This window comes from Dermacentor variabilis, chromosome 2 (assembly GCF_050947875.1).
Source record: "Dermacentor variabilis isolate Ectoservices chromosome 2, ASM5094787v1, whole genome shotgun sequence".
Lineage (NCBI taxonomy): Eukaryota > Metazoa > Arthropoda > Arachnida > Ixodida > Ixodidae > Dermacentor > Dermacentor variabilis.
Window position 1 is genome coordinate 244,874,118 of NC_134569.1, and position 25,716 is coordinate 244,899,833.

The 25,716-nt window shown below is 46.4% G+C and overlaps 1 protein-coding gene across 3 annotated transcripts in view; it reads right to left on the reverse strand.

The window, feature by feature from the left end:
• Positions 1 to 25,716, reverse strand: part of LOC142573210 (ATP-dependent translocase ABCB1-like) — a 147,126-nt gene that overhangs the window by 48,113 nt on the left and 73,297 nt on the right. For all 3 annotated transcript variants that reach the window (XM_075682798.1, XM_075682797.1, XM_075682796.1), the window contains exons 11-12: positions 14,527 to 14,652; positions 9,103 to 9,306 (exon numbers count right to left, since the gene is read on the reverse strand). In XM_075682798.1, the coding sequence (XP_075538913.1) occupies positions 9,103 to 9,306; positions 14,527 to 14,652 (330 nt within the window). The remainder of the gene's footprint in view (positions 1 to 9,102; positions 9,307 to 14,526; positions 14,653 to 25,716) is intronic.

Here is a 25,716-nt window from a genome sequence, read left to right on the forward strand (position 1 = left end):
ATTCAAGATTGAGGACAATAGCCAATTATAAAGCAATATATTTAGTGATATCGGTAATTATAGTAACAAAATCCCTCGCATTGTCTGCCGGAATGTTATAGCTTGTTTATTCTGCTTTTATAGCTGTTTTTGTTTTCTTCGATTAACAAAGTCGCTTTCATTGTTTGCTTTCGGCTTCTTGCCCATGTTTCGTCGTGTTGGAGGAATGTTGCGGACATGCTTTTAGAATGATGGATGCATTAGCAGTTATAATGTGGATTCGGGACTTTCCAAAGACTTATTCGCAATATCATGTCATGAGAAGCCGACAAACAAAGACACCAAGGGGAACACAGCGGAAATTACATGTACTTACTAATTGAATTCAAGAAATGATAAATTAATGACAATGAAAGTGGATGAAAATACAACTTGCCGCAGGTGGGGAACGATCCCACGGCTTCGCATTACGCGTGCGATGCTCTTAATGCCAATACGTGGGATCGTTCCCGATCTGTGGCAAGTTGCTTTTTCATCCACTTTCATTGCATTATTTTATAACTTCTTTAATTCGATTAGTAAGTACATGTAATTTCACCTATGTTCTCGTTGGTGTCTTTGTTTGTTGGCTTCACATGATATGATTATTAAAAATCGGGCCCCTCGGTTAACCCCCTTTCTTCTCATTCGCGCTATGTAGCTCTCAAAGTATACTTCATTTGAGTTTCTTAAATAAAGTTCCATATGTGCAGTCGTTCCGACCTCAGTATTTATGCTTTCCGGATCGTTGTATAACTCTTCCCAGCCAACTTTAAATTCCAATCACCTGGATCTTCCCTTTAAATGCGCTACATGCTTTCTCTGGACATTTGTTTAGGATATACTGCAGCAAACGCGTACGCGTGCACACACAAAGGTGCGTGAGAATAATAAAGTAAGCGTAAGTCGTAAAATCAAGCAGTCCAGCATGTTTCATATGCACAAAAACAGAAAAATTTTTACGTGAGCAAAGGAAACGTGCGCACTCAACGGAGTTAAAAATTAAGGCATACGGATAAAGTTGAAATGCCACGTGTGGACATCTGTAGGGCTGGGCAATCATGAGCTGGAACAAGAAGAAGCGGAGCGAAGAAGTCATGTTCCGAATACACTCGTCATATATGTTAATGATACTCTCTCAAGCAGTTTGATCGAATGCTGAGCAGGCAATCGCCTATTTACGTAGAATATTGAATGGTAGATTCGTCTCTACAACACAGCTATAATGCAGCTTTGGTGACTCTGCTCAGAAAAAATAAAATAAAATAGGAAGCAATGAAGCTGTTTGCCATTAGGTCGAAAGGAAAACGTAACTACCGTTCTTGGCTATAGTGTACGCAGAGTCTTGTCTTCTTAAAGGTTTTCACGTTCGGCGCTAATAGCGGCAAGAAAAGTTTTCCTTTTGCGTCTTCCTACTTTTATGTGCACTCCGGAACGATGGCCACTCCGAGCGATTGTGCGTGAGCTGTGTCGGTTTGTGCAAGTTTCCTGATCTTCACAACACATAAATGCTCCACAGACCTCGTCTAACTTCTCTTACTCATTGCACTGCGCCTTTCACCACTGTAATGTAAAAAGAAATGACGAAGTCAAGTGCAGCGCCTACATTATAGCAAACGCTCACTCCTTTTTTGACGAAGGGATAGCAGGGCATTTGCTGCAACGACCTCACCGCCCGCGCATCTCAACCCTACGATCATTAGAGTAAATTTGCTCTGCCGTGAAGCGACCGGAAAATTCTAATCACCTCATTGGGCAAAGGAAATAATTGTTCCTCTATTTCGCATCTTTCCAGCAAGAGAAAGTATGTCAGAAGAGAAAGAAAAACATCGTCATAAACCTTTCAAGGTTGACGGTAGATTAAAAAAATACCCAGATCCAACACACATGTTAGAAACATGTGAAGTTTTAGTGAAGCGTGAAACTAACTGGTTTAGAACTGATGGCGACGCGTACATTTTTTTCCCTTCATCCTATTCAAAATACGATGTCATGGAAAGTTTATCGACCACAAAGGACTTTATCGCAATGAATTTTTCATGTCTATGCACTGTATCGTTTACAAGCAGTGATGAAACACAAACGCCCAATAAGGTGGATGCACAGTGCGAGGCGTATGCGCACAGATGTCACACGGACTATGTAATGTGCTTGTTGAGGAAATAGTGGTGTTAACAGCTGTGTGCACAGTACGACATGTATTAAGCAACATTGAGGGATTGCGTACACCCTTTGTCTCAGTGGGACGTATCCATTGTGGAGGATTTACCTGGAACGGGCACATACTGCGCGGCTGATTTAAAGAAAATAAAGGAATCTGGTAAATACAATTCCCCCACTTCATTAACAGATCAGTGTACTTCAGAGATGCCTTGTGAGCCAAGATTATATGTGCTGGTATTATGTGAGAAGTTATTTGTAACGTGCGTCATTCCACGCCAACTGTCGCAACCGTGGCGCTCGAGAAAAATAATTTCTCTCGAAAATTACGAAAAAACTTACACGAATATAAGCATTACTTGAACAGTATTTCCTCAGAATATCCTGAACGAGAAAAAAAATTTCGCCACGTGAGCGCCATTTGAATTTCAAGAAATGATGAAAAACCAGGTGCAAAAAACAAATTCGTCAAAACTCGACCATTTGCACATTATACCAAATTTGGGGTTTTGCGTTGCCGGAACATTGTTCTATCATTATAAAACAGTTTCGCAACATAACTTCATATTTCCTACTCCTTCGCAAAAAGTTGAAGATGCAGAAATTGTAGCGCTTTACTGAAATTTTTCACAAAGAACGATCAGAGAAGAAAACCTGGAATTATTTTTATATAACTGCCACTAACAGGTTCTTCCTTCTAAGATGTTATTTTCGCCTAGATGCTGCTCAAAGGCTCGCAAATAAAAGCTTGAATTTGGCAAAAACACAATTTTTGTTAGTGTTTAGACGTTGGTAACACACCAACGTCTTTCATCGTTTCATCGAATATTAAGGTGTTCGATGAGAAAATAAGCGGAACAGCGGATATCATTGACAAGAATAACAGCTTTCGCCACGGAAACATCAATGAAAGCAATTTGCGTTTTCATCGAGAAAAATCTTTTGAATTTGAGTACCGCCATTGCATTATTTTGGTTCGTGCTTCCACTTCAAGTGATAGCATATTGGCGGCAAGTACAAACCAGGGTATTGCACACGGTAGTTTATGTGGTGAGGAATAAAAGCCGAGATAACAAGCATTTCGAAATAGTTTGAATCTGGAAAGTATGCTTGCTTAAGGTACATTGACAATGCGTACTTCCATATACGTGTAAGTAAACTTATGCGGTTACGTATGCGTTAAGTGGTAGAGCGGGCCACAAATCACTTTCATTTTCTGAGACTACTTTTATTAAAGTAGTCCGTGAAAATGGTCTCCTGAGGCGTGGCATCACAAAGGCCCGGCGGTTCATGTCCCCATAACAGCTTTGCCAACTACTGTCTATCTGGCCCGAAGTAGCAGGAGGAATATTATAGCTAGATATCACAGAACTAGTGAAATGTGCTCAATAAAGCTCCCTATCAAAAATATTCACCAAATACTCGTTCTGTTTCTACTGGTTTGAATGTGACTGAACGTATGTCGTTGAAGTGGTGCTTTCGGTTCACCTCATGAAAGTGGTTTGTGAACCGCTCTACTACTTTACACGTAGGCGGCCGCGTGTGTATATTTCCAGTAGCATGGAAGATGCGCAATGTCGATCTGATCGATCTCACTTCAGTGAGCATACCTCCCAGATTCAAATTCCTACGAAATCATGGTCAACTAAGCTTTTAACCATGTGCACCACCCTGGTTTGTGTTTCCCCCCAACATGCTATCAGGTGAAGTGGAAGCACGAACCAAAGTAATGCAACGGTGGGACTCAAATTCAAAATTTTTTTCCCAATGAAAACGGAAATTCCTTTGATGAAAATTCGCGTTGCGAAAGCTGTTATTCTCATTGATTTCCGCTGTTCTGCTTATTTTTTCAAGGACAATCTTAGCGTGTTACTAAGGTCCAAACATAAGCCAAAATAGTGTTTCTGCCAAATTCAGGCTTTTATTTGGGAGCCTGTGAGCAGTACATAGGAGAAAATAAAATTTTACAAGATAGAAGGTTTTAGGCAAAGTTATATAAAAATAATTCCACGTTCTCTCCCCTGACCGGCTTTTGTTAATAATTTCGCAAAAATGATACAATTTGCGTATTTTCGCCTCGGTGCTAAGGAGTAAAATATATGAAGTTATTCTGTGAAACTGTTTTATAATGAAAGAACAATGTTCAGGCAATGCAAAACCTCAAATTTTGAAATAATGCGCGAAATAGTGGATTTCTGGCGAATTTCTTTTTCTACCCTGGTTTTCCATCATTTTGTGAAATTCAAATGGCGGTCACATGACCAAATTTTTATTCCGTTCAAAATAATTTAGAAACATGCTCTGCAAGTAATGCTAATATACGTACAATTGTTTCGTAATTTTTTCAGAGAAATGATTTTACCCCACGTGCCACGGTTGGGACAGTTGGCGTGGAATGACCCACAAAGATCAGAGGTGCGCATAGCATGCAACAGTTATAAAAGCCAGTTCACGGGTATTTAGTATATTCGTATAATTTCCCTATAGATATCCACAAATGTACCCGCCGAGATAGCGGCCGACCCAGCCGCGCCAAACGAGGGAAAGCAGGCTTAAAATGCTTCGCATTAAAACGCTGCGCTCTTCGTTACCACGAGACCGGTACTGTTACAAAACGGGCACTGAAATGACGCCCTTTGCGCATCACTTGCACCAAGTGCGTGCACGTCCTAAAATGTCATTCCTACATAAGATAATCGCGAAAATTTCGGGTGACGAATTTTGAGCGAGACGTCGTTTCAGCGACCCACAGTCGTCGTCAGTCCTGTGAATCCGCTTTTGCCGGCTGCATATTTGGCTCACTCACACAGAGAAAAATTCCGGTCCCCTGCGCGTTCGGTTCATTTCCCGACGATAGCAAAGTTAAAATGCGGTCCATGTGAAATACTTTGAATCCTGGCGCTGGCGCTTCACGAAGAGAAAAAGGTAAAGCCAGTTTCACGCAGTGAAAACAACGAACCTGGTGGCCAAGTTTGAACTGCAGCTTAGCGTGATTTCCATGAGTTATTTTTTTCGTTGTCGTCGTTTTGCTAGATTCGAACTTTGGTTTCGGATTGCGCACACTCGTCAGTTGTGTGAGATTGTTATCAAACCATAGTCAATCACACAACCTGCAGGTGTGGCTGCACTCACGGTCGAGGAATTCTCTCTTGAATCACCCTCGGCACCCTCCGTGGAAGGAATCTCTGCGCCGACATCTTTCCTAGGCCTCCTACTCTCGAATTTGGGGGTCAGCTTGCCTCTACTGGCACTTGGCTTGGCTTACCCTCTCTTAAAAGTGTGGGTTGGCTTGCGCTTCTCGTTCTCGATCCTCGGCCGCAGCGGCCTCCCTCCGCTAGCGCTTTGCATGCGCCTCTCGGAATTTGGGCGACGTCGGTGCTGCCGCTTTCGTGCGAGCTCCCGCTGCCGCTCGCCATTGCTTTCGCCAATCCATGGGGCGAAAGGACGCGTGCCGGCGAAGCACCTGTACCGATACCCCTCTCCTCCCCTGACGCGCGCTCAGCCCCACTGCGTGACAACGGACGGCGAACGCTCGACTTAGAACAGCTCCGCTGTTAAAAAAAGTGCCAAGAGAGCTTGCCAAGCCACTCGCTTGGCGAAACACCATGCAATCACGATTGCTTTCGTGCAATGCTTTAGTTTGCTGCTTTGCTATGGTGCACGATGTCTTTGAAGGCTGATCGCAGTCTGTCTGGATTAGCATTCAGTCTTCCCGTGCCCGCAGTGTTTGCAGCCTCGTATGGTTCCGAGGCTGTGCCCCGGTTGTGCGGGTGGAGTGCGTGCGCTATCACGTTTGTGGCTTTTGCGATGTCCCCGCATGCCTCTATACTGTTTCAAAGAGGTTCGTTGAAGAGCAGCACATAGGCACGCAGTGCCACATACCTGGTGACCCGAGTTGGTCCAGCTTCTGGTTTCGAACCTGTTCCTATAGTTTCGAGCCTGTTCCGGTCTCGAGCACAGAAGCCCGACACGCTGCCCATTCGACCATAGACTACCCACAGACCCTGGTAGGCGGGAAAACGGTTGCAGACATAGAGAGATCGAGCGCGAACCTCCGTAAAATGCGTTCAATACCCTAAGAAGGGATATCGCATTAAAAACATCGGGCATCGATGTCGCCCACGCGAGTAGCTTCGAAATTACTCAGCCTACAAAATTCTTGTAAGACCAGTTCTAGGATATGGCGCCACAGTTAAGTATTCTTCCTATAACATTTTCGACAAACAGAATATAATCGACCCAGGGAAAGGCCATTTACTTCACATGTACCCTAGCTACGAGAAGGGCTTTTCACCACCTCCTCATGTAGACCCCCTTGATCTCACAAGCCTCTTTCTAAAGATGCAACTTTGAGTGCCTGAATCTTCTGTACTCTTTTCGTCTCATCCCGATACGCCTTGCTGAAGAATACTTAACATGTGTTAAATTTACTTCCACCAGAACTATTCTCGAACTAAATATATATTTTCATTCTCGGACTGACTGTTTTAATTAATGCTTTTCTCCCTGGAACCTAGACCTATAAAATCAAATGAACATGCGGTCATTATCCGTACAAGAATCTTTAAATGTCCTAGTATGTTCTTCTTTACAGGCACCACGAAGCACACTCTTTCCTGTTATCATTTTCTAACCACACCACTGCTACGTGGCAGCCGGCGCAGCGCCCTAGCAGATACCGAGCGTGTCGCAACGCCTGCGCTAATAGCAGCGCCGGCAGCGGCGTTACCGGCGTCGCGACTCGGTTGTTAAGGGACTCTAACGAGAAAAATGATTTCTTCTGCATCAGTAAATTACTTTCCTACGATGCCCAAAACACATTCTTACTATGATAAGGCTCTTGGTAAGCCAGAAAAAGCGCAAGAACGAAAGACGGGTGGCAACGCCTCCTTTAACTTCCCCCACCTGGTGGCTGTGACGTCATGGATTTTGATGGCGTCTTCTAGGGCCTATTTAATTACATAGCGGTACATATTGACTACATTGTGTTCTAAAGGAATTACACATGGCAAGTTTCGGGAACCTTTACTCAGCCAACGCGACCCAAATGCGAAAACATACTTTGGAATCCCTGACGTCACACTGAGGTACCGGCGTCGGGGTTTCGGCGCAAAATTCAAATACTGATACTTCGACCTTCATTTTCTCATCTAATAATGAAACTATTATTTTGAATTTATTGCCCGCAGGGTTCTCAAACAATGCTTTATTAGACTAAACTGATTTATTGTTTCACTTTAGTGTCCCTTTAACACCAACGACAAACACCGTGAGAGTCTGCCGGCGCCCACTGAAAGGATTAGGCTGATCGCGCTCTGATCATTCTGACCACGGTGTGGTACGCACAAAGCTTCACAGCGTGAGCACCGATATCTGTAGGCACAACGAACGTGCCTGGAGTGATAGCCATTCCCTGGCTTCGGCAGGGCAGATTGTGCGAAGCGTGACAGCGCGTCCACTTTGCTTCGCCGCTTTTGCAGCCAAACGCCAATGTGCGTCTTTGAATACCATACCTCGAACGCGCGAGTTGCGCGTGCGCTTGATAACGTAACGGCATGACGGAGGGGCCGACAACGACGGTGAAAACGCGCGTCGAGTGTTAATTACTGTCACATTGATAAATAAACATGTAGTACTCTTTATTGCATCGGGACCTGGATTGGGAAGAATTGGGGATAAGAGTTTATAGAGAATACATTAGTAACTTGCGATTCGCCGATGATATTGCCTTGCTCAGTAACTCAGGGGACCAATTGCAATGCATGCTCACTGACCTGGACAGGCAAAGCAGAAGGGTGGGTCTAAAAATTATTCTGCAGAAAACTAATGTTTAACAGTCTGGGAAGAGAACAGGGGGGGGGGGGGGGAGACATTCTGTAAGAGTCCACCTAATGGGCTGTCCATTAGGGGGACTCTTACAGAATACCACCCCAGCAATTCACGATAGGTACCGAGCCACTGGAAGTGGTAAGGGAATACATCTACTAGGGGCAGATAGCGACCGTGGATCCGGATCATGAGACTGAAATAATCAGAACAAAAAGAATGGGCTGGGGTGCGTTTGGCAGGCATTCTCAGATGATGAACCGCAGGTTGCCATTATCCCTCAAAAGAAAAGTGCATAACAGCTGTGTCTTAAGAGTACACACCTACGGGGCAGAGACCTGAATGCTTACGAAAAGGATTCTACTTAAATTGAGGACGACGCAACGAGCTATGGAAAGAAGAATGATGGGTGCAATGTTAAGGGGGGGGGGATAAGAAGAGAGCAGATTGGGTGAGGGAACAAACACGAGTTAATGACATCTGAGTAAGAATCAAGAAAAAGAAATGGGCATGGGCAGGACATGTAATAAGGAGGGAAGTTAAGCGATGGTCATTAAGGGTTACGGAAGGGATTCCAAGAAGAGGGAAGCGTTGCAGGGTGCTGCAGAAAGTTAGGTCGGCGGATGAGATTCAGAAGTTTGCAGCGACAACATGGCCACAATTAGCACATGACCGGGGTAGTTGGAGAAGTATGGGAGAGGCCTTTGCCCTCCAGTGGGCGTAGCCAGGCTGATGACGGTGATTATCATTGTATTGGGGGAAGTGATCACTGTAGCTGCTTTCTTCTCTCGACACAGAACATCACGACTCACGATGGTCAAGCAGCCGATTGTTTAGACTTAGCTAGACACGATGATTTTCACTTGACTCGTAAATATACGATTCCACAAGCCTCTGCTGGGCACCGCTCACGTCCGCCCTATGCATAAACGCGTCGAGTATTTGCGAAAGGTCGCGTAGGTAATGATATGTACAGAAATGATCGCCCGAATACACCACGCCTGGATGCTTTACGTCTGGCTGGCTTTGCAATATTTCGCCAGCCGCAATCTCAGAGGGACACATCGGCGTTTCTCGAGGCGCAAGCGAGCCGTTCACCTTGGGCAGTTTGAGCACGAAGTGGTGCGCGTTAGCGGCGATGGCCGCTTGTTCGATGTCGTGCTGCGAGGCCGTGCCCAGGCCGAGGCGGATGTTCTCCGACACCGTCGCGTCGAACAGCACGGGCCGTTCGCCCACAACGCCCATCTGGCCGCGCAGCCAGCCGATGTTGTACGTGCGCAGATCCTTCTGGTCCACCAGGATCTGCGCTCGGCGAGACCCGGAACGGAAATCAGCCCTTTTCAATAAAAGCTCCCACCCTCGCAGTTTTGGTGGAAAGCAGTGACAGGATAATTTTTCTTCATAATAAAGCTCAGACATCTGTGGATCTAACAGCATTTAGAGCGATGATCTTTGCCAGGCCTTCTTGGTGATTACCGGTAAATAAGGAGGAAACCGAATTCAGCTGTTTCAAATTATTACGAGCATGAATACTACCTTGTGGCGCTTTCATTTTTCATGCGAGGCAAGCAGGTTCTTCGCACAAGAGTTCCGCCTGGGCTCTATTTGCATCCGGGTTGATTCCGGATTAGAAGCATTTGTTTTGAATGTGACACCAGAATTTGCCATGAGAGCGAGCTTGACGCTAAGCTATGAAAGTTTTCGGAAGTTTTTAATAATATTTCCATTATGGTCAAGTAGTTCTCCACATCTACGTGCAATTAGTTCCCATAGGTATGTAAGGTCCAATAGACAATTTTGCGTTAGAGCTAACAGTGAAACAAGCATTTAATTCGCCCAGAAAACCCAGCTTCAATTCTTATCGGCGCTTATAAGTACCATTACACTACACATATGATCTTGGTATTTCGTGTGGCAATGCAAATAAATATCATTCGTATTATAACACCGAAAAGTTTTCATAAGCTATCCTTGCGAAAAATTTTTACTCAGCTAAGTTCTCCATTGTTCATGAAATAAAACGTAGGCGAAAGGCGAAGTGGTACATTTACCAAGCGCAAAGCTAAGTTAGATACATGAATGCTTTATTTAGCGCAAAACAACAGACACAAGAAAGACGACAGGACGAGGCGGTTCAGAAGTTTGTTCAGAAGTTCTGTTCTTTTGCGCTAAACAAAGTATTCATGGATTCGCACCAACTAGCACGCCAACGCATTGTGCTGAGCTAAGATAGCTACAAGCCATTTACAGAAACTATTAATATTTACACTAACTTGAGCGTGCCACCTGCTTACTCAGTGCGCAAAATAAACCGTGGCAGCAGGTATTCTGCTCGCCACTCAGTCAAGTCATTCATGTAAGTCAAAAAGTGACACGGCATCTGGACATTGTTTGAACACCGTTATTGCAGGATGAAGCATTCGGAAATTCACGCTATGACTTCATTTTTTCACAAGGTGGCACGTAGGGGATTCCACACGTAATACCAGTCACTAAGTCAATAAAGTATAATGGATAACTGTTGTGACTGGTTAGAAAAACATTTTTCTCGTCATGCTCGCAACAAAACTTTAAATCGCGAGTGTAAATCAGCTGCTCGCGCTTGTTGCCAAGGTGTTGTTTTTGGAGAAAAAAGTTACAATTGAGACCATTTGCTGCGCTGGAAATAGTAGTTTTAATTTAAAGAAAAATGTCGCAGTTTCGGTTGAAAGGCAAAGCATCGATTGTGGTAGGAAATTATTAGACAGTTATACGAAGGATAGTAGTTTATAAACTTTGTAAACTTGTAAACATTCGTTTACTAACTAAATTACAAGCACAGCGTCACACGCGCACAGGCAAGCAAACACATCGCACTTCATGAACGCGGAAACTCGCTGTCAAAACGCTGCAGCGAGAAAGCGCGGCTGCAGCAGTGAGCGAATCAACCTTCGTGCTGCGTCTCTCTTCAGCGCGAATTAAGAGTCGAAAGCACAGCGCCTACGAAGCTACCAGCACTCGGCAAATTTTGTCCACGTCGCAGTTGCCTTTAAGGTAGGCGCCGCGCCATACGTAGCAGCCGCTGCAATAGAAACCCTCCGCCCGTCTCTCCTCTCCCTCCGGTGCCTCGCGCGCGATGGAAGACGGCGCGTTTAAAACCCCTTAAACTTCGTAAAGTAGTCACACTCTCCTTCTCCGCCTTCACTCCTCTTCATTTCTCCTTTCTTTCACGCTCTCTCCTCGACCGTGGCGCCGCCTACACTGCTCGAGTGGAGCAACGACGCCACGGAGGAAGGAAACTGAGGAGAGGCCCTACCCGCTCCGCGCGCTAGGAGAAAAGTGTGGAGGAAATGACGTAGTACGTTCTCCTTTTTTGCTGTTTTTTATTTCTTTGCTGCTGTGGCCACGCCTTTCGGGCCACAATGGCGGCTTTGTTATTGTTCTCATAGAGTTTCCTACAAAATTACTAGAGGGAACTCTGGCGCTAGTGTCTACGTGAGCTACAATGGGAGCGGTTGTCCCAGCATGGGAATTATGGGAAGTACATGGATTTGCCTAAACTTCGTCCTTTTTGGGTTCAAACGGCTTTGTGACTTAGTAAACTCGTCATTTTCAACAGTTTGTTGCGTAATAAATAATTAAATAAACATCATTAAAATTGCCCGACTGCAGGATTCGAACACAGGGACTCTAGTACAGAAGCCTGATATTGAAACCATTAAGCCACGGATGCATGTATCGACAAGCGAATGAAACGCACTTATGAATTTATCGCGGGCATGCAAGTGCTTTGAGACACTTGGTGCGTTTCGATTTGGGCACATAAACAAGCTCAATCATTGCAATTAATAGCAATTGTACGCGTTCCCCGGCGTCTTCTACACTTCGAAGAATATAGATTGCGCTGAAATATACGACAATAAGATTTATATAGCGTAATATACAAAGCCACAAGAACGTCTGAATCCACAAGCACGAAGATCAGACAAATCCATGTACTTCCCGTCATTCCCATGGTAGGACAACGACTGCAGCGCCAGAGTTCCCTCTAGTAATTTTGTAGGAAACTCTATGATTGTTCTGTGGGCTCACACGTGTTGCTCCGTAGGTTTCATACCGTGGCAAAGGCGCCGTGCGGGCACGTTCGCGTTGTTCTCCGTGTTTTGTTGCGCTGCGTTATCTGGACCGTGCTCTACCGCATGTTGCTGTGGCCAGGTGGGACAGGAGGAACTAAAGTTCGTGAAATGAACGCGCATGCAACGCTGTACGCAATGTACCGCGCCACGGCAATGGCAACGGACGAAGGAATATCCGCGGGAAATTTTGCCCTCTTTGGCGGAATCATGCTAACGAGCTAACGATTCTTTAGTATTGCTTCGGAGCGCGCGCATCGGAGCAGCCCGGTTGCGCGCAGCGCGGCGTGGTTTCGCGAGAAATGTAAACAAGAGAGGAGAGCTGGCCAGATAGGCGGAGCAAAGCCATGGGCAACTCCAACTTCCGGCTTCACTTTAGCTTCACAAAGATTGATGTCAGGGCCTCTCCTGAGTTTCCTTCTTCCGTGAACGGCGCCAACATTCGCTCCTCGCCACTCCGTAGACGCTTCTCGAGCGAAAATGGCGCTGATGCACGGCGGGAGGGCCCACGTGATGCTATTAGGCCAATAGCGACGAGGCGTCGGCCTCGGCCAGGGCACGCGAGGATGGGGCGGCATTCTTCAAAGCGTGGCACTACTTTACGAAGTTTAAGGGGCTTTAGGCGCGCTTCTTCCCCGCGTTCCCCCCGTGCGCGCGCGAGATTTGAGCCGCGAGCGTCAGCTGACCCTCGCAAGCTTTCACTCGACATACAGCATACGTCACGCAGCGACGATGTTATCGTGCTTGGAATTTATACGGAACATGACGGCGACGGCAGAAATTCGCCTGGAGGGTCCACGTAGTTGCTATTCGAATAAAACCCGTCAACAAGAAAATCTGCTTTGCTATTTCTTTATAACAGGCAGTGTAACTACGTAAGATGGGTAAGTTTCCTGTCGCAATAACGAACACACAACACTCTTTACAAAGCCAGAGCACAACGCCATGCAAAAATTCTGATCAGATATTAGCTTCAATCTGTAAGAATTTGTTTCTCATTCAATGACTTTTGATCTTACACAGCCACAGCTCATTTTCCTGGTACCGGCTCCCCAGATTCATAGTAATTATGCAGATGAACGTTCAATGAACTGAACACAGACTCGTGGTGATCTTTGGAATGAGGCGACTGTACCTGTGCGCCTTAGCAGATACCTTGGCGCTATCATAATTACAAAATCGCGCACGAAACTTTCCCGTATTTTTTACCCATGGACGATGGGCAGTCTTTTCCCAAGAACGCTGCCGAATAAATGAGATCAATTAGGGAACTCGATTTACCATAAAATTTCCCACAGCTGACCAGTGTCCGATGTGAGTGATGCAAGGCGGTCACGTCCTGTGTGTGCACGCTGCCGCTGCTAAACTCATAGACTTGTCAGACTTGCGAATTCGACGTGAGAGGCTTCACCAGAAGCAGCACCCGGTGAGCCTGGCTTATGAATATCCGCACCATGATGGCTTTCATTGATCAGTTGGTTTTCAGGATAGCATGTGAGGCTTATTTCAAACGCTCACACAAGGTGTTTCATCCAAGAACTGGTTCACTAAGAGATGGACGCCATAGCCCCATGAAACTGAATAGATCTATTCCTAATCGTAGCATTTAGACAATGTTTTGACGAAAAATACTTGAGAAGTAACACAGCGCGCTCTTCTCCTTTCATAACCTATGAGATCAGACAATGCTACGTGCAGCCAATATTCACCTCATGTGCATGTACGCCATAACTCTGGCCTAGAACTGCGGGACCTTTGTAGCCCGTGGCAAAAGACTACTTGAGCAGTGCGTGCGACGAAAGCGCTCCCAACAGTTTTAGAACTGCGGGCAATAATCGGTTTTTACGAAGGAGGTTGAGTGGATGTGCCGCCAACGCGTGCGCGGGCACTGCGCCCAACTTAACCGAGCAGCCGGAGCAACACCAAGGGCCGCCCGCCAGACAAACATCTTAGGCTACAATAAACCTTTTAATTCCCGAAGACAGTTCCGCATTCACGGACTTTACAACAACTTGTTCACCTTTCTGTCTGACCATGTCGCGTAAATAAAAAAATATATGAAAATATTTTATCTATAACCTAACATCCTAATAAGAAATTGTTTACTGAACTATCCAGAAGCGAAAGTTCGCTCTACTGTAACCAAGACGCTACTATAGTAAATGCGTTAAGTATCCTGTGCTTAAATATTGAACTATCGTTCTCAGCGCAGCAGATATGATAGATTCGACATTTTAATGCTGGTAAGCGCTTTCTCCGTGATGAATTTGGAAAAGTACAAACGTGAGCTAGTCCATAGCATGATAGTAGACATCCCTATGTCATTTATTTTTTTCATTGACCGGTCTACTGCATTCTTTTTGATCGTACATGCGGGTACATTAGCTGGGTAACATATAGCTTCCATCACCTGTCCCTCAGTGACATCGTAGAACCTCTGCAGAAGGTTGACAATGGTGCTTTTGCCACACTTCTTTCTGCCAATGACAGCGACCGTCTCTCCGGGATCGATGGACATCGAGAAGTTCTGCAGCGCCTGCGATGATATAAGCAGAATATTTATTTATTACTTTTTCGATGCAGCAAAGACCAAAATTAATGTCTTTTACATAAGGAGTAATGCATTGTGCTATATAGGAAAGCTTAAGGAAAATACGTGCTTCAAGAGCACAATTTCCAAGTGGCACGTGACGTTTTGTGAGGAATCAAAATACGCTGATGTTGGGACATCCGTTAGAAAGCCTTGTCCACAGCGCTATCTTAACGGCGCTGGCACGAGTCCAATGGAACGACAAAATAGGATCCCTGCTTAATGTATAGCTCTGAAATCGCAGAACTGATGGTTCGTGTGTGCTAAAACTATCAAACATTAGCGCTCTTTATTTGTTATAAAAAGTGATATGTATTATTTGCATTAATTTATGAAGCCTTTTGTCTGAAGCTATGTGTCGTATGTCTAACTTCGCAAAATTTTACCTTCATGACCGAGTCATGCTCGGTGTTTGCACTGTTTCATCTCTATTTCGAAAGCACGCTAATGTGGGTCGTACGCCTTACTAAGCAGAAAAGAAAGGAGGGGAAGTGATGGATTGAAGATTTTGACTCAACCGTAACCTATTTTCAATTATTACAACGTTAGCCGCCGTTAATCATCCACTACGAGCTTGAATACAGCGCTGAAAACAACAGAGACGTTTCACCGAGTATCTGCGCATTGCTAGTGCAAGTTGGACAACGTGCACATGAAGCGATGATTCATAAATAATCACACGTACAGTTTGCTACGAATTTCGCGGGCACGAGTTTCACGGGAACAGATAATTTATCATCATTTATCATTTATCATCATATCATTTATCAGAGAACAATTTATCACAATTTATCAAAAGTATGACGCTTTGGATTTAACGGATCACTGTGTAAGGTCCGGAGCCAGTGATTCTTGGCACCCTCTGCTGCGTCGTAGGTCTGACCTGCGACGCAGGTCCGGACAGGCCGCCATTGGAATATGAACCTGGAAACGTTTAACGCTAGAACGTTATCTAGTGAGGCGAGTCTAGCAGTGCTATTGGAGGAAATAGAGGGCAGTAAATGGGATATAATAGGGCTCAGTGAAGTTAGGACGCCGAAAGAAGCCTTTACAGTGCTAAAAAGCGGGCACGTCCTGAGCTACCGGGGCTTAGCGGAGAGAAGAGAACTAGGAGTCGGATTCCTGATTAATAAGAATATAGCTGGTAACATACAGGAATTCTATAGCATTAACGAGAGGGTGGCAGGTCTTGTTGTGAATCTTAATAAGAGGTACAAAATGAAGATTGTACAGGTCTACGCCCCTACATCCAGTCATGATGACCAGGAAGTCGAAAGCTTCTATGAAGACGTGGAATCGGCGATGGGTAGAGTGAAAACTAAATACACTATACTAATGGGCGACTTTAATGCCAAGGTAGGCAAGAATCAGGCTGGACACAAGGCAGTGGGGGAATATGGCATAGGCACTAGGAATAGCAGGGCAGAGTTATTAGTAGAGTTTGCGGAACAGAATAATATGAAGATAATGAATACCTTCTTCCGCAAGCGGGACAGCCGAAAGTGGACCTGGAGGAGCCCGAATGGCGAGACTAGAAATGAAATAGACTTCATACTCTGCGCTAACCCTGGCATCATACAAGATGTGGACGTGCTCGGCAAGGTGCGCTGCAGTGACCACAGGATGGTAAGAACTCGAATTAGCCTAGACCTGAGGAGGGAACGGAAGAAACTGGTACATAAGAAGCCGATTAATGAGTTAGCGGTAAGAGGAAAAATAGAGGAATTCCAGATCAAGCTACAGAACAGGTATTTGGCTTTAACTCCGGAAGAGGACCTTAGTGTTGAAGCAATGAACGACAATCTTGTGGGCATCATTAAGGAGTGTGCAATGGAAGTCGGTGGTAACTCCGTTAGGCAGGACACCAGCAAATTATCGCAGGAGACGAAAGATCTGATCAAGAAACGCCAATGTATGAAAGCATCTAACCCTACAGCTAGAATAGAACTGGCAGAACTTTCGAAGTTAATCAACAAGCGTAAGACAGCTGACATAAGGAAGTATAATATGGATAGAATTGAACATGCTCTCAGGAACGGAGGAAGCCTAAAAACAGTGAAGAAGAAACTAGGAATTGGCAAGAATCAGATGTATGCGTTAAGAGACAAAGCCGGCAATATCATTACTAATATGGATGAGATAGTTCAAGTGGCTGAGGATTTCTATAGAGATTTATACAGTACCAGTGGCACCCTCGACGATAATGGAAGAGAAATTAGTCCAGAGGAATTCGAAATCGCAAAGGTAACGCCGGAAGAAGTAAACAAAGCCTTGGGAGATATGCAAAGGGGGAAGGCAACTGGGGAGGATCAGGTAACAACAGATTTGTTGAAGGATGGTGGACAGATTGTTCTAGAGAAACTGGCCACCCTGTATACGCAGTGCCTCATGACCTCGAGCGTACCGGAATCTTGGAAGAACGCTAACATAATCGTAATCCATAAGAAAGGGGACGCCAAAGACTTGAAAAATTATAGACCGATCAGCTTACTGTCCGTTGCCTACAAACTATTTACTAAGGTAATCGCAAATAGAATCAGGAACACCTTAGACTTCTGTCAAGCAAAGGACCAGGCAGGATTCCGTAAAAGCTACTCAACAATAGATCATATTCACACTATCAATCAGGTGATAGAGAAATGTGCGGAATATAACCAACCTTATATATAACTTTCGTTGATTACGAGAAAGCGTTTGATTCTGTCGAAACCTCAGCAGTCATAGAGGCATTACGGAATCAGGGTGTAGACGAGCCGTATGTAAAAATATTTAAAGATATCTATAGCGGCTCCACAGCCACCGTAGTCCTCCATAAAGCAAGCAACAAAATCCCAATAAAGAAAGGCGTCAGGCAGGGAGATACGATATCTCCAATGCTATTCACATCGTGTTTGCAGGAGGTATTCAGAGACCTGGATTGGGAAGAATTGGGAATGAAAGTTAATGGAGAATACCTTAGTAACTTGCGATTCGCTGATGATATTGCCTTGCTTAGTAACTCAGGGGACCAATTGCACTGCATGCTCACTGACCTGGAGAGGCAAAGCGGAAGAGTGGGTCTAAAAATTAATCTGCAGAAAACTAAAGTAATGCTTAACAGTCTCGGAAGAGAACAGCAATTTACAATAGGCAGCGAGGCACTGGAAGTCGTAAGGGAATACATCTACTTAGGGCAGGTAGTGAGGGCGGATCCGGATCATGAGACGGAAATAATCAGAAGAATAAGAATGGGCTGGGGTACGTTTGGCAGGCATTCTCAGATCATAAACAGCAGGTTGCCATTATCCCTCAAGAGAAAAGTATATAATAGCTGTGTCTTACAAGTACTCACCTACGGGGCAGAAACCTGGAGGCTTACGAAAAGGGTTCTACTCAAATTGAGGACGACGCAACGAGCTATGGAAAGAAGGATGATAGGTGTAACGTTAAGGGATAAGAAAAGAGCAGATTGGTTGAGGGAACAAACGCGAGTTAATGACATCTTAGTTGAAATCAAGAAAAAGAAATGGGCATGGGCAGGACATGTAATGAGGAGGGAAGATAACCGATGGTCATTAAGGGTTACGGACTGGATCCCAAGGCAAGGGAAGCGTAGCAGGGGGCGGCAGAAAGTTAGGTGGGCGGATGAGATTAAGACGTTTGCAGGCATGGCATGGCCACAATTAGTACATGACCGGGGTTGTTGGAGAAGTATGGGAGAGGCTTTTGCCCTGCAGTGGGCGTAACCAGGCTGGTGATGATGATGATGATGTGTAAGGTCGCGAAAATTACTGCAGATTGAAATTTCGAATAATATGACGAACCGTATGCTTTAGGGAACTCGGTGTTTCTTTTTTGTGGCCAACTATTATTCAGACACCCGTGTCTAAGAGAAGCCTGAACACAATTTACGCATCAGTTTCTGCTGCAGCAGAGTGATTATACTGTTTAACCTGCTATGTTAAGCCTTACAAGTGCAGTCTTGTGCGAAGAGCCTTTGTTTTTGCAATACTTGAGTACGTAACACGTAACTGATAATACACGGTCCCTTAGGTGAGTGCTTAACACCGCGTGTAGAAGGGTACTTAATATAATTATTTCGTTCTTTCACACATGTGTAAAACGTGATTCCCAAACGTGTGCATAATAATCTGCCACATAGGTAAACCGCTGTTGCGTGTGACATTGTGAAGACGTATTATGAGGAGCCAAGAAACAAAGACGTCAAGGACAACATGAGGGAAATTACTTTTACTTATTATATTGAATTAAAGAAATGATAAATTGATAAAAATCACAAATTAAGGAGCATCGCACGCGCAATGCGAAGACGTGGGATTGTTTCCCACTTGCTGTAAGTTTTTTCATTCACTTTCGTTACAATTAATTTTTCATTTCTTTAATTCGATTAGTAAGTACAAGTAATTTTCCCTATGTTGTCCTTGGTGTCTTTTTTTAGAACTGAGGTTAAACAGCGCGAATAAAACGAGGACATGAGGAAACAAATGTTTAACCTGAGTTTTAAATATGAACCAAGTAGCCCTCATCAAGATGCTACTAATGTCTTTTTTTGGCTTCTCATGATATGATTAATAAATATCGGGCCCCTCGGTTGACCCCCTTTCTTCTCATTGTGAAGACGTGTCATTTATGGCCGGGCTGCACGAGAAAATACCAACGTGCAATCATTGCTCCATGGCCGGACGTACTGGTGAGTGGTAAAACTCAGAGTAGCATTCATTCCAGACCAAGGATAAGATAGGGATAACTTTAATAAAGTGCCGGCAAACGACGGTTTAACGCGTCGTGACGCTGGCCAAGCAGCGACCCGGGGTTATACCCTACTCTGCACTAGCCCAGTTGGGCCCGTTTGTAGTGGGTCATGAGGCTTGTGCTTTTCGAGCGCACCGCGGGCCTGCTGGACGGCCCGTAGTTGTGAGTCCTTGTCTGCACACTGCAGTGTACCTTGAAGTTCGGGAGGGTAAGTCCTGGAGGTAGCTGCCGTCGGGAACCTGGCGCAGTCCCACATGATGTGCCATTGGTCCGCCGGACCCGCTGCACAAACACCGCACAGCCTACTCGGATAGAGCTCTGGGTGAAGCACGTGCAGCATTGCGGAGGCGAGGAGTGACGCGGTCTGTATTTGCCTTAGGATTACGGCCTCCTCCCGACTGAGTGCCGTGTGGGGGAGGCGGCATTGTCCGTCGGGCTAAGTGGTAACACTTGGTTACTTCGGCATAACTAGTCAATCTGTCCTTGGTTTCGAACCACCACACGGAACGGCCACTCTCGGGGGCGCGGAAAGTAAGCGCTCGCCCCGCCGAATGGGCCGTCTCGTTGTGGTTCGGTGAGTATGCACACTCGCCGGCGTGCGCCGGGAACCACTTGATACGGACGGTGCTGCCGCGGTCTTTAAGTTGGAGCTTGCCGATGATGGCGGCCGCCGGCGCGCATATTCTCCCCTTGGCAAAGTTGCGCATGGCATTCCTCGAGTCGCTGAGCACGGTGCGACACTCGGCCTCGGTGATCGCCAGAGCGATGGCAACCTCCTCAGCGTCTGTGGCGTTCGTGCACCGCACGCTCGCGGCCGTTGTCTTGGTGCCGGTAGCCGCCGCAACGACCACGGCCGCGAAGCCTTCCCGCTTGTATTCCGCGGCGTCCACGTACCGGGCGTGCGGGCCTTGGGCGTGTTGTTCGGTGAGGGCCTTGGCCCGCGCCTGCCGCCGTTCTTGGTTGTACTCTGGGTGCATGTTCCTCGGGATGGGGTCCAGGTAAACGTGGGCCCGCGCTTCATCTGTGATCTCGCACGGTTGCCGGCTGGGAGCTTGGGGGTTGTAACCCAGGGAAGTCAGTATTCCAGACCAAAATTGCATATAAGATTTTGCCGAAATAGGGCCAAGGTTGCAGGAAAAATTTAATTTTTCTGCTAAGGCAGTGTTGCGGTTCTAATTGGGCTAAATAATTATTTTAATGACTTCGAGTTCGGCTGGCTGGTAGGATGTACATCCTGCCAATATTTTTCCACTGCAAAGAATAAAAACAGCACACCCACTCTGACAACGAAACGTCACGTATAGACGTTTGTATGAACCGCATCATTGCTGTCAGGTTACTGTGGCTTTGGTATAAAAAAAAAAGAGACATTATTTTTATACTCGACGACCAGAGCACGTGAACTGTTCGCTGTGTGTTCGAATCGACCTATAGAACCAACGAAGCAGTTGGTTGTTTTCTCGATGTTGCGTCCTGCCACAGAGAAGAGAACGTTTTTTAAAAGAACGTTGATTCGTGGGATTCCACGCCACAAAGCAGCATTGCGACATTACAGGGTATCCCACGTAACTTCAGCCAAACATTAAAAAAATATGCAAATGTCACGTAGCTGGACAGAACCAAAGTAATGTTGTTTTTCGTCACTTGGAGATACACAGAAGCCCACGAATACACGCAAAGTGCCCCGAGCGGCCAGTGGGGCGGCAATTTTGCGTGAATTTGCGAGCTTTTTTGAGCTCGAAAGACACTTATGGAAGAACACGTATTGAGCAACAGAACGCTGTATCGGGAGTTTTTCGTGTTGCTCTAGAATTTTCTCATTTACACTTTTCATGCAATCATAATATTTGAAAGGTTGATTAGTTGCTGAGAGTAATTATATAGTTAGGAGAAATAAAAAAAAATAATCTGTCTCCAAGCGATGGCAAACAACATTACCGTGGTTCGTTCCAGCTCAGTGGCATCTGCAAATTTTAATGTTAGGCTCAATTTACGTGGAACACCCTGTATACTAGACGCCGTAGTCACGGGCTCCATAATATATTTCATTACTTGTTTTTTTTTCAGTGTACGCCTGAATTAAATTACAGGATCAATTCTACACTTCACCTCCCTCGAAATATGGCCACTGCTGGCGTATATCAAACCCACGACCTCGTGCACAGAAGTAGAACGTAACAGCCAGTAAGCAGAAGAGAGCGCATTTTAGCTGGGTGGTTCATGAATATGATTGCGTAGCCAGCACGCCACTGCTGCCGCTTACATGAGAACATGGTGTACGTTTCTTACAGAAGGGACCTGGATTGTAGAAATTATAAATATTTATTTGGAGCCTTTTACCTATATATTGTTAGGGTAACGAAGAACGCCGCAAGTGAAAGGAGAGAAAGAGAAGGGCAAGCAGAAGGATAGACGTCATCACTGCCCTCAACGTTCAATGTTTCGTCCACTTCGCCCGCCCGTCTGCAGGTCGCGCTGCCTTTGCTCTTGCCTCAGAAGCTCACATAGTGGAACGCTCCATTGGAGTGCCCAGCCCTTTTCCATGTAAACAAGCGTCAGCAGGCCAAGCCAGTCGCTCCGACGCATACCGTCCGCGCTCTCCAAGAATGCGCTGCTATCAGTGCAACGAGATCGGCCATTACAGTCGAGCCTGTGCGTCGTACCCCTTCGTCGGAAATCTTCACCGCGTAAGTCGTCCAATCCATCTCCTTCTCAGTGCGCCCGTTTAGAGGTATGCCAACGTTGCAAGTCCAGCTAGGTAAGCCGCCGGAAAACGCTGAAGCCCTAGTGGACACCCGTGCAGCTTTTCATTTCACACCAAATTTGCTCCCTATTCAGTGCCACCTGAGACAACTACGGTCGTTCCAGCCGGCCTCTGGCTAGCTGACGGAACTCGTCTACCAACACTAGGCAAAAGCTTGATGACTGTGACTGTTTCCGGAAAAAGTGTCAGTGCCCCATTCGTTTTGGTGCAAAAGCCATGCGCACCCTTAATTTTGGGCTGCAATTGGTGCTCAACACTGGTTGTACGCATGGATTTTAATCACGCCGTGTGCATAATGGTATTGCTCCCTCACGATCCGGCACTTGATCTGGCAGCCAACATAGTCGCACATCAGTGTTGTCCTCGTGTGAGCGCTCTGCGTTTAAGTTCGACAGCCGCGTCGCCGCAGGAGCTCGCTCCTTTCTGAGCAATGACACTTCGTCGTCGCGTAATCATTTATCGCACAGCGTATGCAGTACGCGCCCTCGATACATGAGTATGTGCGCTAACGACCGTGCTTATACCGAAGGTCTCCCAAAATGAACATGTTCACCTACCACCGCCGCTTTCTCTTCCTGTGCCTGGCAACATCTACGGTAACTATAACCTTGTTTTCTGCTGCGAGGGTACCCGTTCGTTGCAACATGGACGCACGCTTAGATGTGGATGTCTTTGTTGACTGCACTATGTGCTCGCGACCGGGCAATGAATTTGCCGTTCCACGCGCCTTAGTGCGTTCCTATTCCGCGTTTGCTGTCCTGGTGTTCAACCTATCAGACAGCCAGTTGCACCTACACTCTGGAGCTGTGTTAGCGTCCGGGACCGCCCTTCAGCCCTGCTCCATCCTCAGAACAGTGCAACGCTGTGCTCCTCCAGAGAGTGGCGATGGCTCCATTGACTGGAATGTATTCCATTTTGGCCCAAACCTAACGTCATCAGTGAAGCCTGATAATCAAGCATTGCTGGTGAAATTTTGAAGGTGCTTGGCGTTATCACCGAGCTTGGCTGTACTACTCTTGTTCGTCAAAAAATCAACACTGGCTCTCATGCACCGGTTCGACAAAACCCTCGTCGTGTTTCTGCTCCTGAACGCGCTGAAATTACAAGTGGAAGATGTGTTACAGCTTGGCATCGTACCTCGCTGACTAAGTCCTTGGTCGTCCCCAGTTCTTCTCGTGAGAAATAAAGACGGCACTGCGCGATTTTGCGTAGACTATCGCCACCTAAACAGCATTTCCGATTGCACCCAAGATCGGCTTCACGGGGCAGGTTTCTCGCTGCACTCGACCCCCTCTGCGGCTGCTAGGAGGTCGGGCTCGACGAGAGAACGACGCGGGAAGACTGCTCTCACCACACCGGACGGCCTGTGCCACGGCCTTCTTTTTGGGCTCTCTCATGCACCTAAAACGTTCCAACGAATGATGGACCGGGTCCTTGGACACTCTAAGTGGTCGATGGCATTGGTGTATTTGGATGACGTCATCGTTTACGCTTCCACGTTTTCCTAACACCACCGGCGTTTGCAGCTCGTCTTACGCGCTGTAGATGATGGTGGGCTCCGCATAATGCTTTCAAAGTGTTTCTTCGGCTATTCAAAAGTTACCTTCTTGCGTCATGTTGACACAAGAAGGTAACTTGACATAAGCTCTGACCCTTCGAAGCTACAATCTTTTAGCAAGCATTCCACCTCCTACAACGAACAAAGAAGTAAAGACTCCTTGGGCTTCGCTCCTACTCCCGCCGTTTCATTCCTGGCTTCGCCACACGCGCTGCGTCCTTCAATGAACTTTGGAAGAAAACTCAGGAATGGAATTGGGGCCCATACCTGGAATAAGCATTCCAGGGCATTACCGCGGTCCTGACAGCTCCAACAACACTCGCACACTATCAAGAGACGTCGCGAGCATCATTCACACTGACGCCAGTGGTCTTGGCTTTGGAGCGGTTATTCTACAATCCGACTCCGAAGGGTTCCTGTCTCGAACTATGCCAGTCACCGCCTCAGTGAACGAAAAAGTCGGTGCCATGCTTCAGAACTGGAGTGCCTCGAGGTAGTCTGGGCCACTGACAAGTTCTGCCTTATGTCTATGGCACGCATTTTATTCTTGTTACTGACAACGTTGCACTGCGCTGGCTCCAAACAAAAAAAAAAAAGACTTAAATGACAAACTTGCCCCGTGGGCACTGAAACTTCAAGACTACAGCTTCACGGTTGTTCATCGTAGTGGTTCGTGTTACCAAGATGCCGATTACCTTTCATGTTAACCCTGTCGATATAACTAGTCTGCGCCGACATTTGCACTACTCGACCTTCGAGCTGCATAACCAAAATATACCGAAATCTGCGGCATCGTCCGGTGCCTCTCTGATACCATTACATCTAAACACTGCCTCGAGAGGCTTTCATCAGCTTATACAGTCCGAGATGACATCCTTTATTATCAACGTACAAGAAGTGAATCGCACCTATCTGTGGTGCCTGTGGCCATGTGACCATTCATACTTTTCATGTGTCACGACACCCTCTCTGCTGGCCATCTGGGTCAGCAGAAAACTCTGGCTAACGGTAAGGAAAGGTTTTGGTAGTCTGGCATGCGCGCCGATGTCTACATGTACGTATCGCCCTGCGGAATTGGTCAAGCTCGTAAAGTCGTCACACACCCACAACTTGCGCCCTTGCCCCTCGTAACGAACAGTTCAATAGCGAGGGCATTGATCACATGCGCCCCTTTCCTCGCAGCAAGTATGGCAACAAATTTCTCATTGTGGCCGCGGACTACCTGACTAAGTGGGTAGAAGTTCGAGCCGTCCCTGATTTGCAGCCGCTTATGTCGTGACCTTTACTAACGAGTGCCTGATATTCTGACATGGCACGCCGAAGTTGCTGATTTCCGACTGTGGCATGGCATTTATGCCGCGGGCCTTCAAAAGTTTGTCTAAACATGGAATACGACGCGCTACAGCGTCCCCTCAACGTCCATAAACAAATGAACAGGTCGAGCGCACCAACTGCACCGTAAAAGACCATTTCTTCCTGCGCCTGTCCCACACACGATGACTGGGATGACTACGTAGCGGCTGCGGTTTTCGCTTGAAACACGTCCCAAGAGGAAGTTACTCGCGCCATGCCATTTCAGCTGATCTACGGGAGGGCGCCAAGCTTACTGCAAGAACACATTTTTGGCTTGGACACGTTTCTGCGAGAATGCCCCGCAAAATTGGACTCCAGCGAAACCCTGCGCAAGGCTCGTCTCCGAGCTTGGCTAGCAATACTGCACCACCAAGCGCAGCTGAATACCTCTTCTCAGCAAAGTCCTGCTTGCTCTTTCCAACCGGGCGATTTAGTCATGGTTCGACGGGCACTGTGTTTTCCTCGGCGCTGCGAGTAACTCTTACCGCGGTTTTCTGGCCCTTTCCATGCTGTGGAAGCTCGTGGTCCTGTGACGTTTCCTTTAGCCTCAATACCCGAACTTGATGACAACCATCGAAAACGC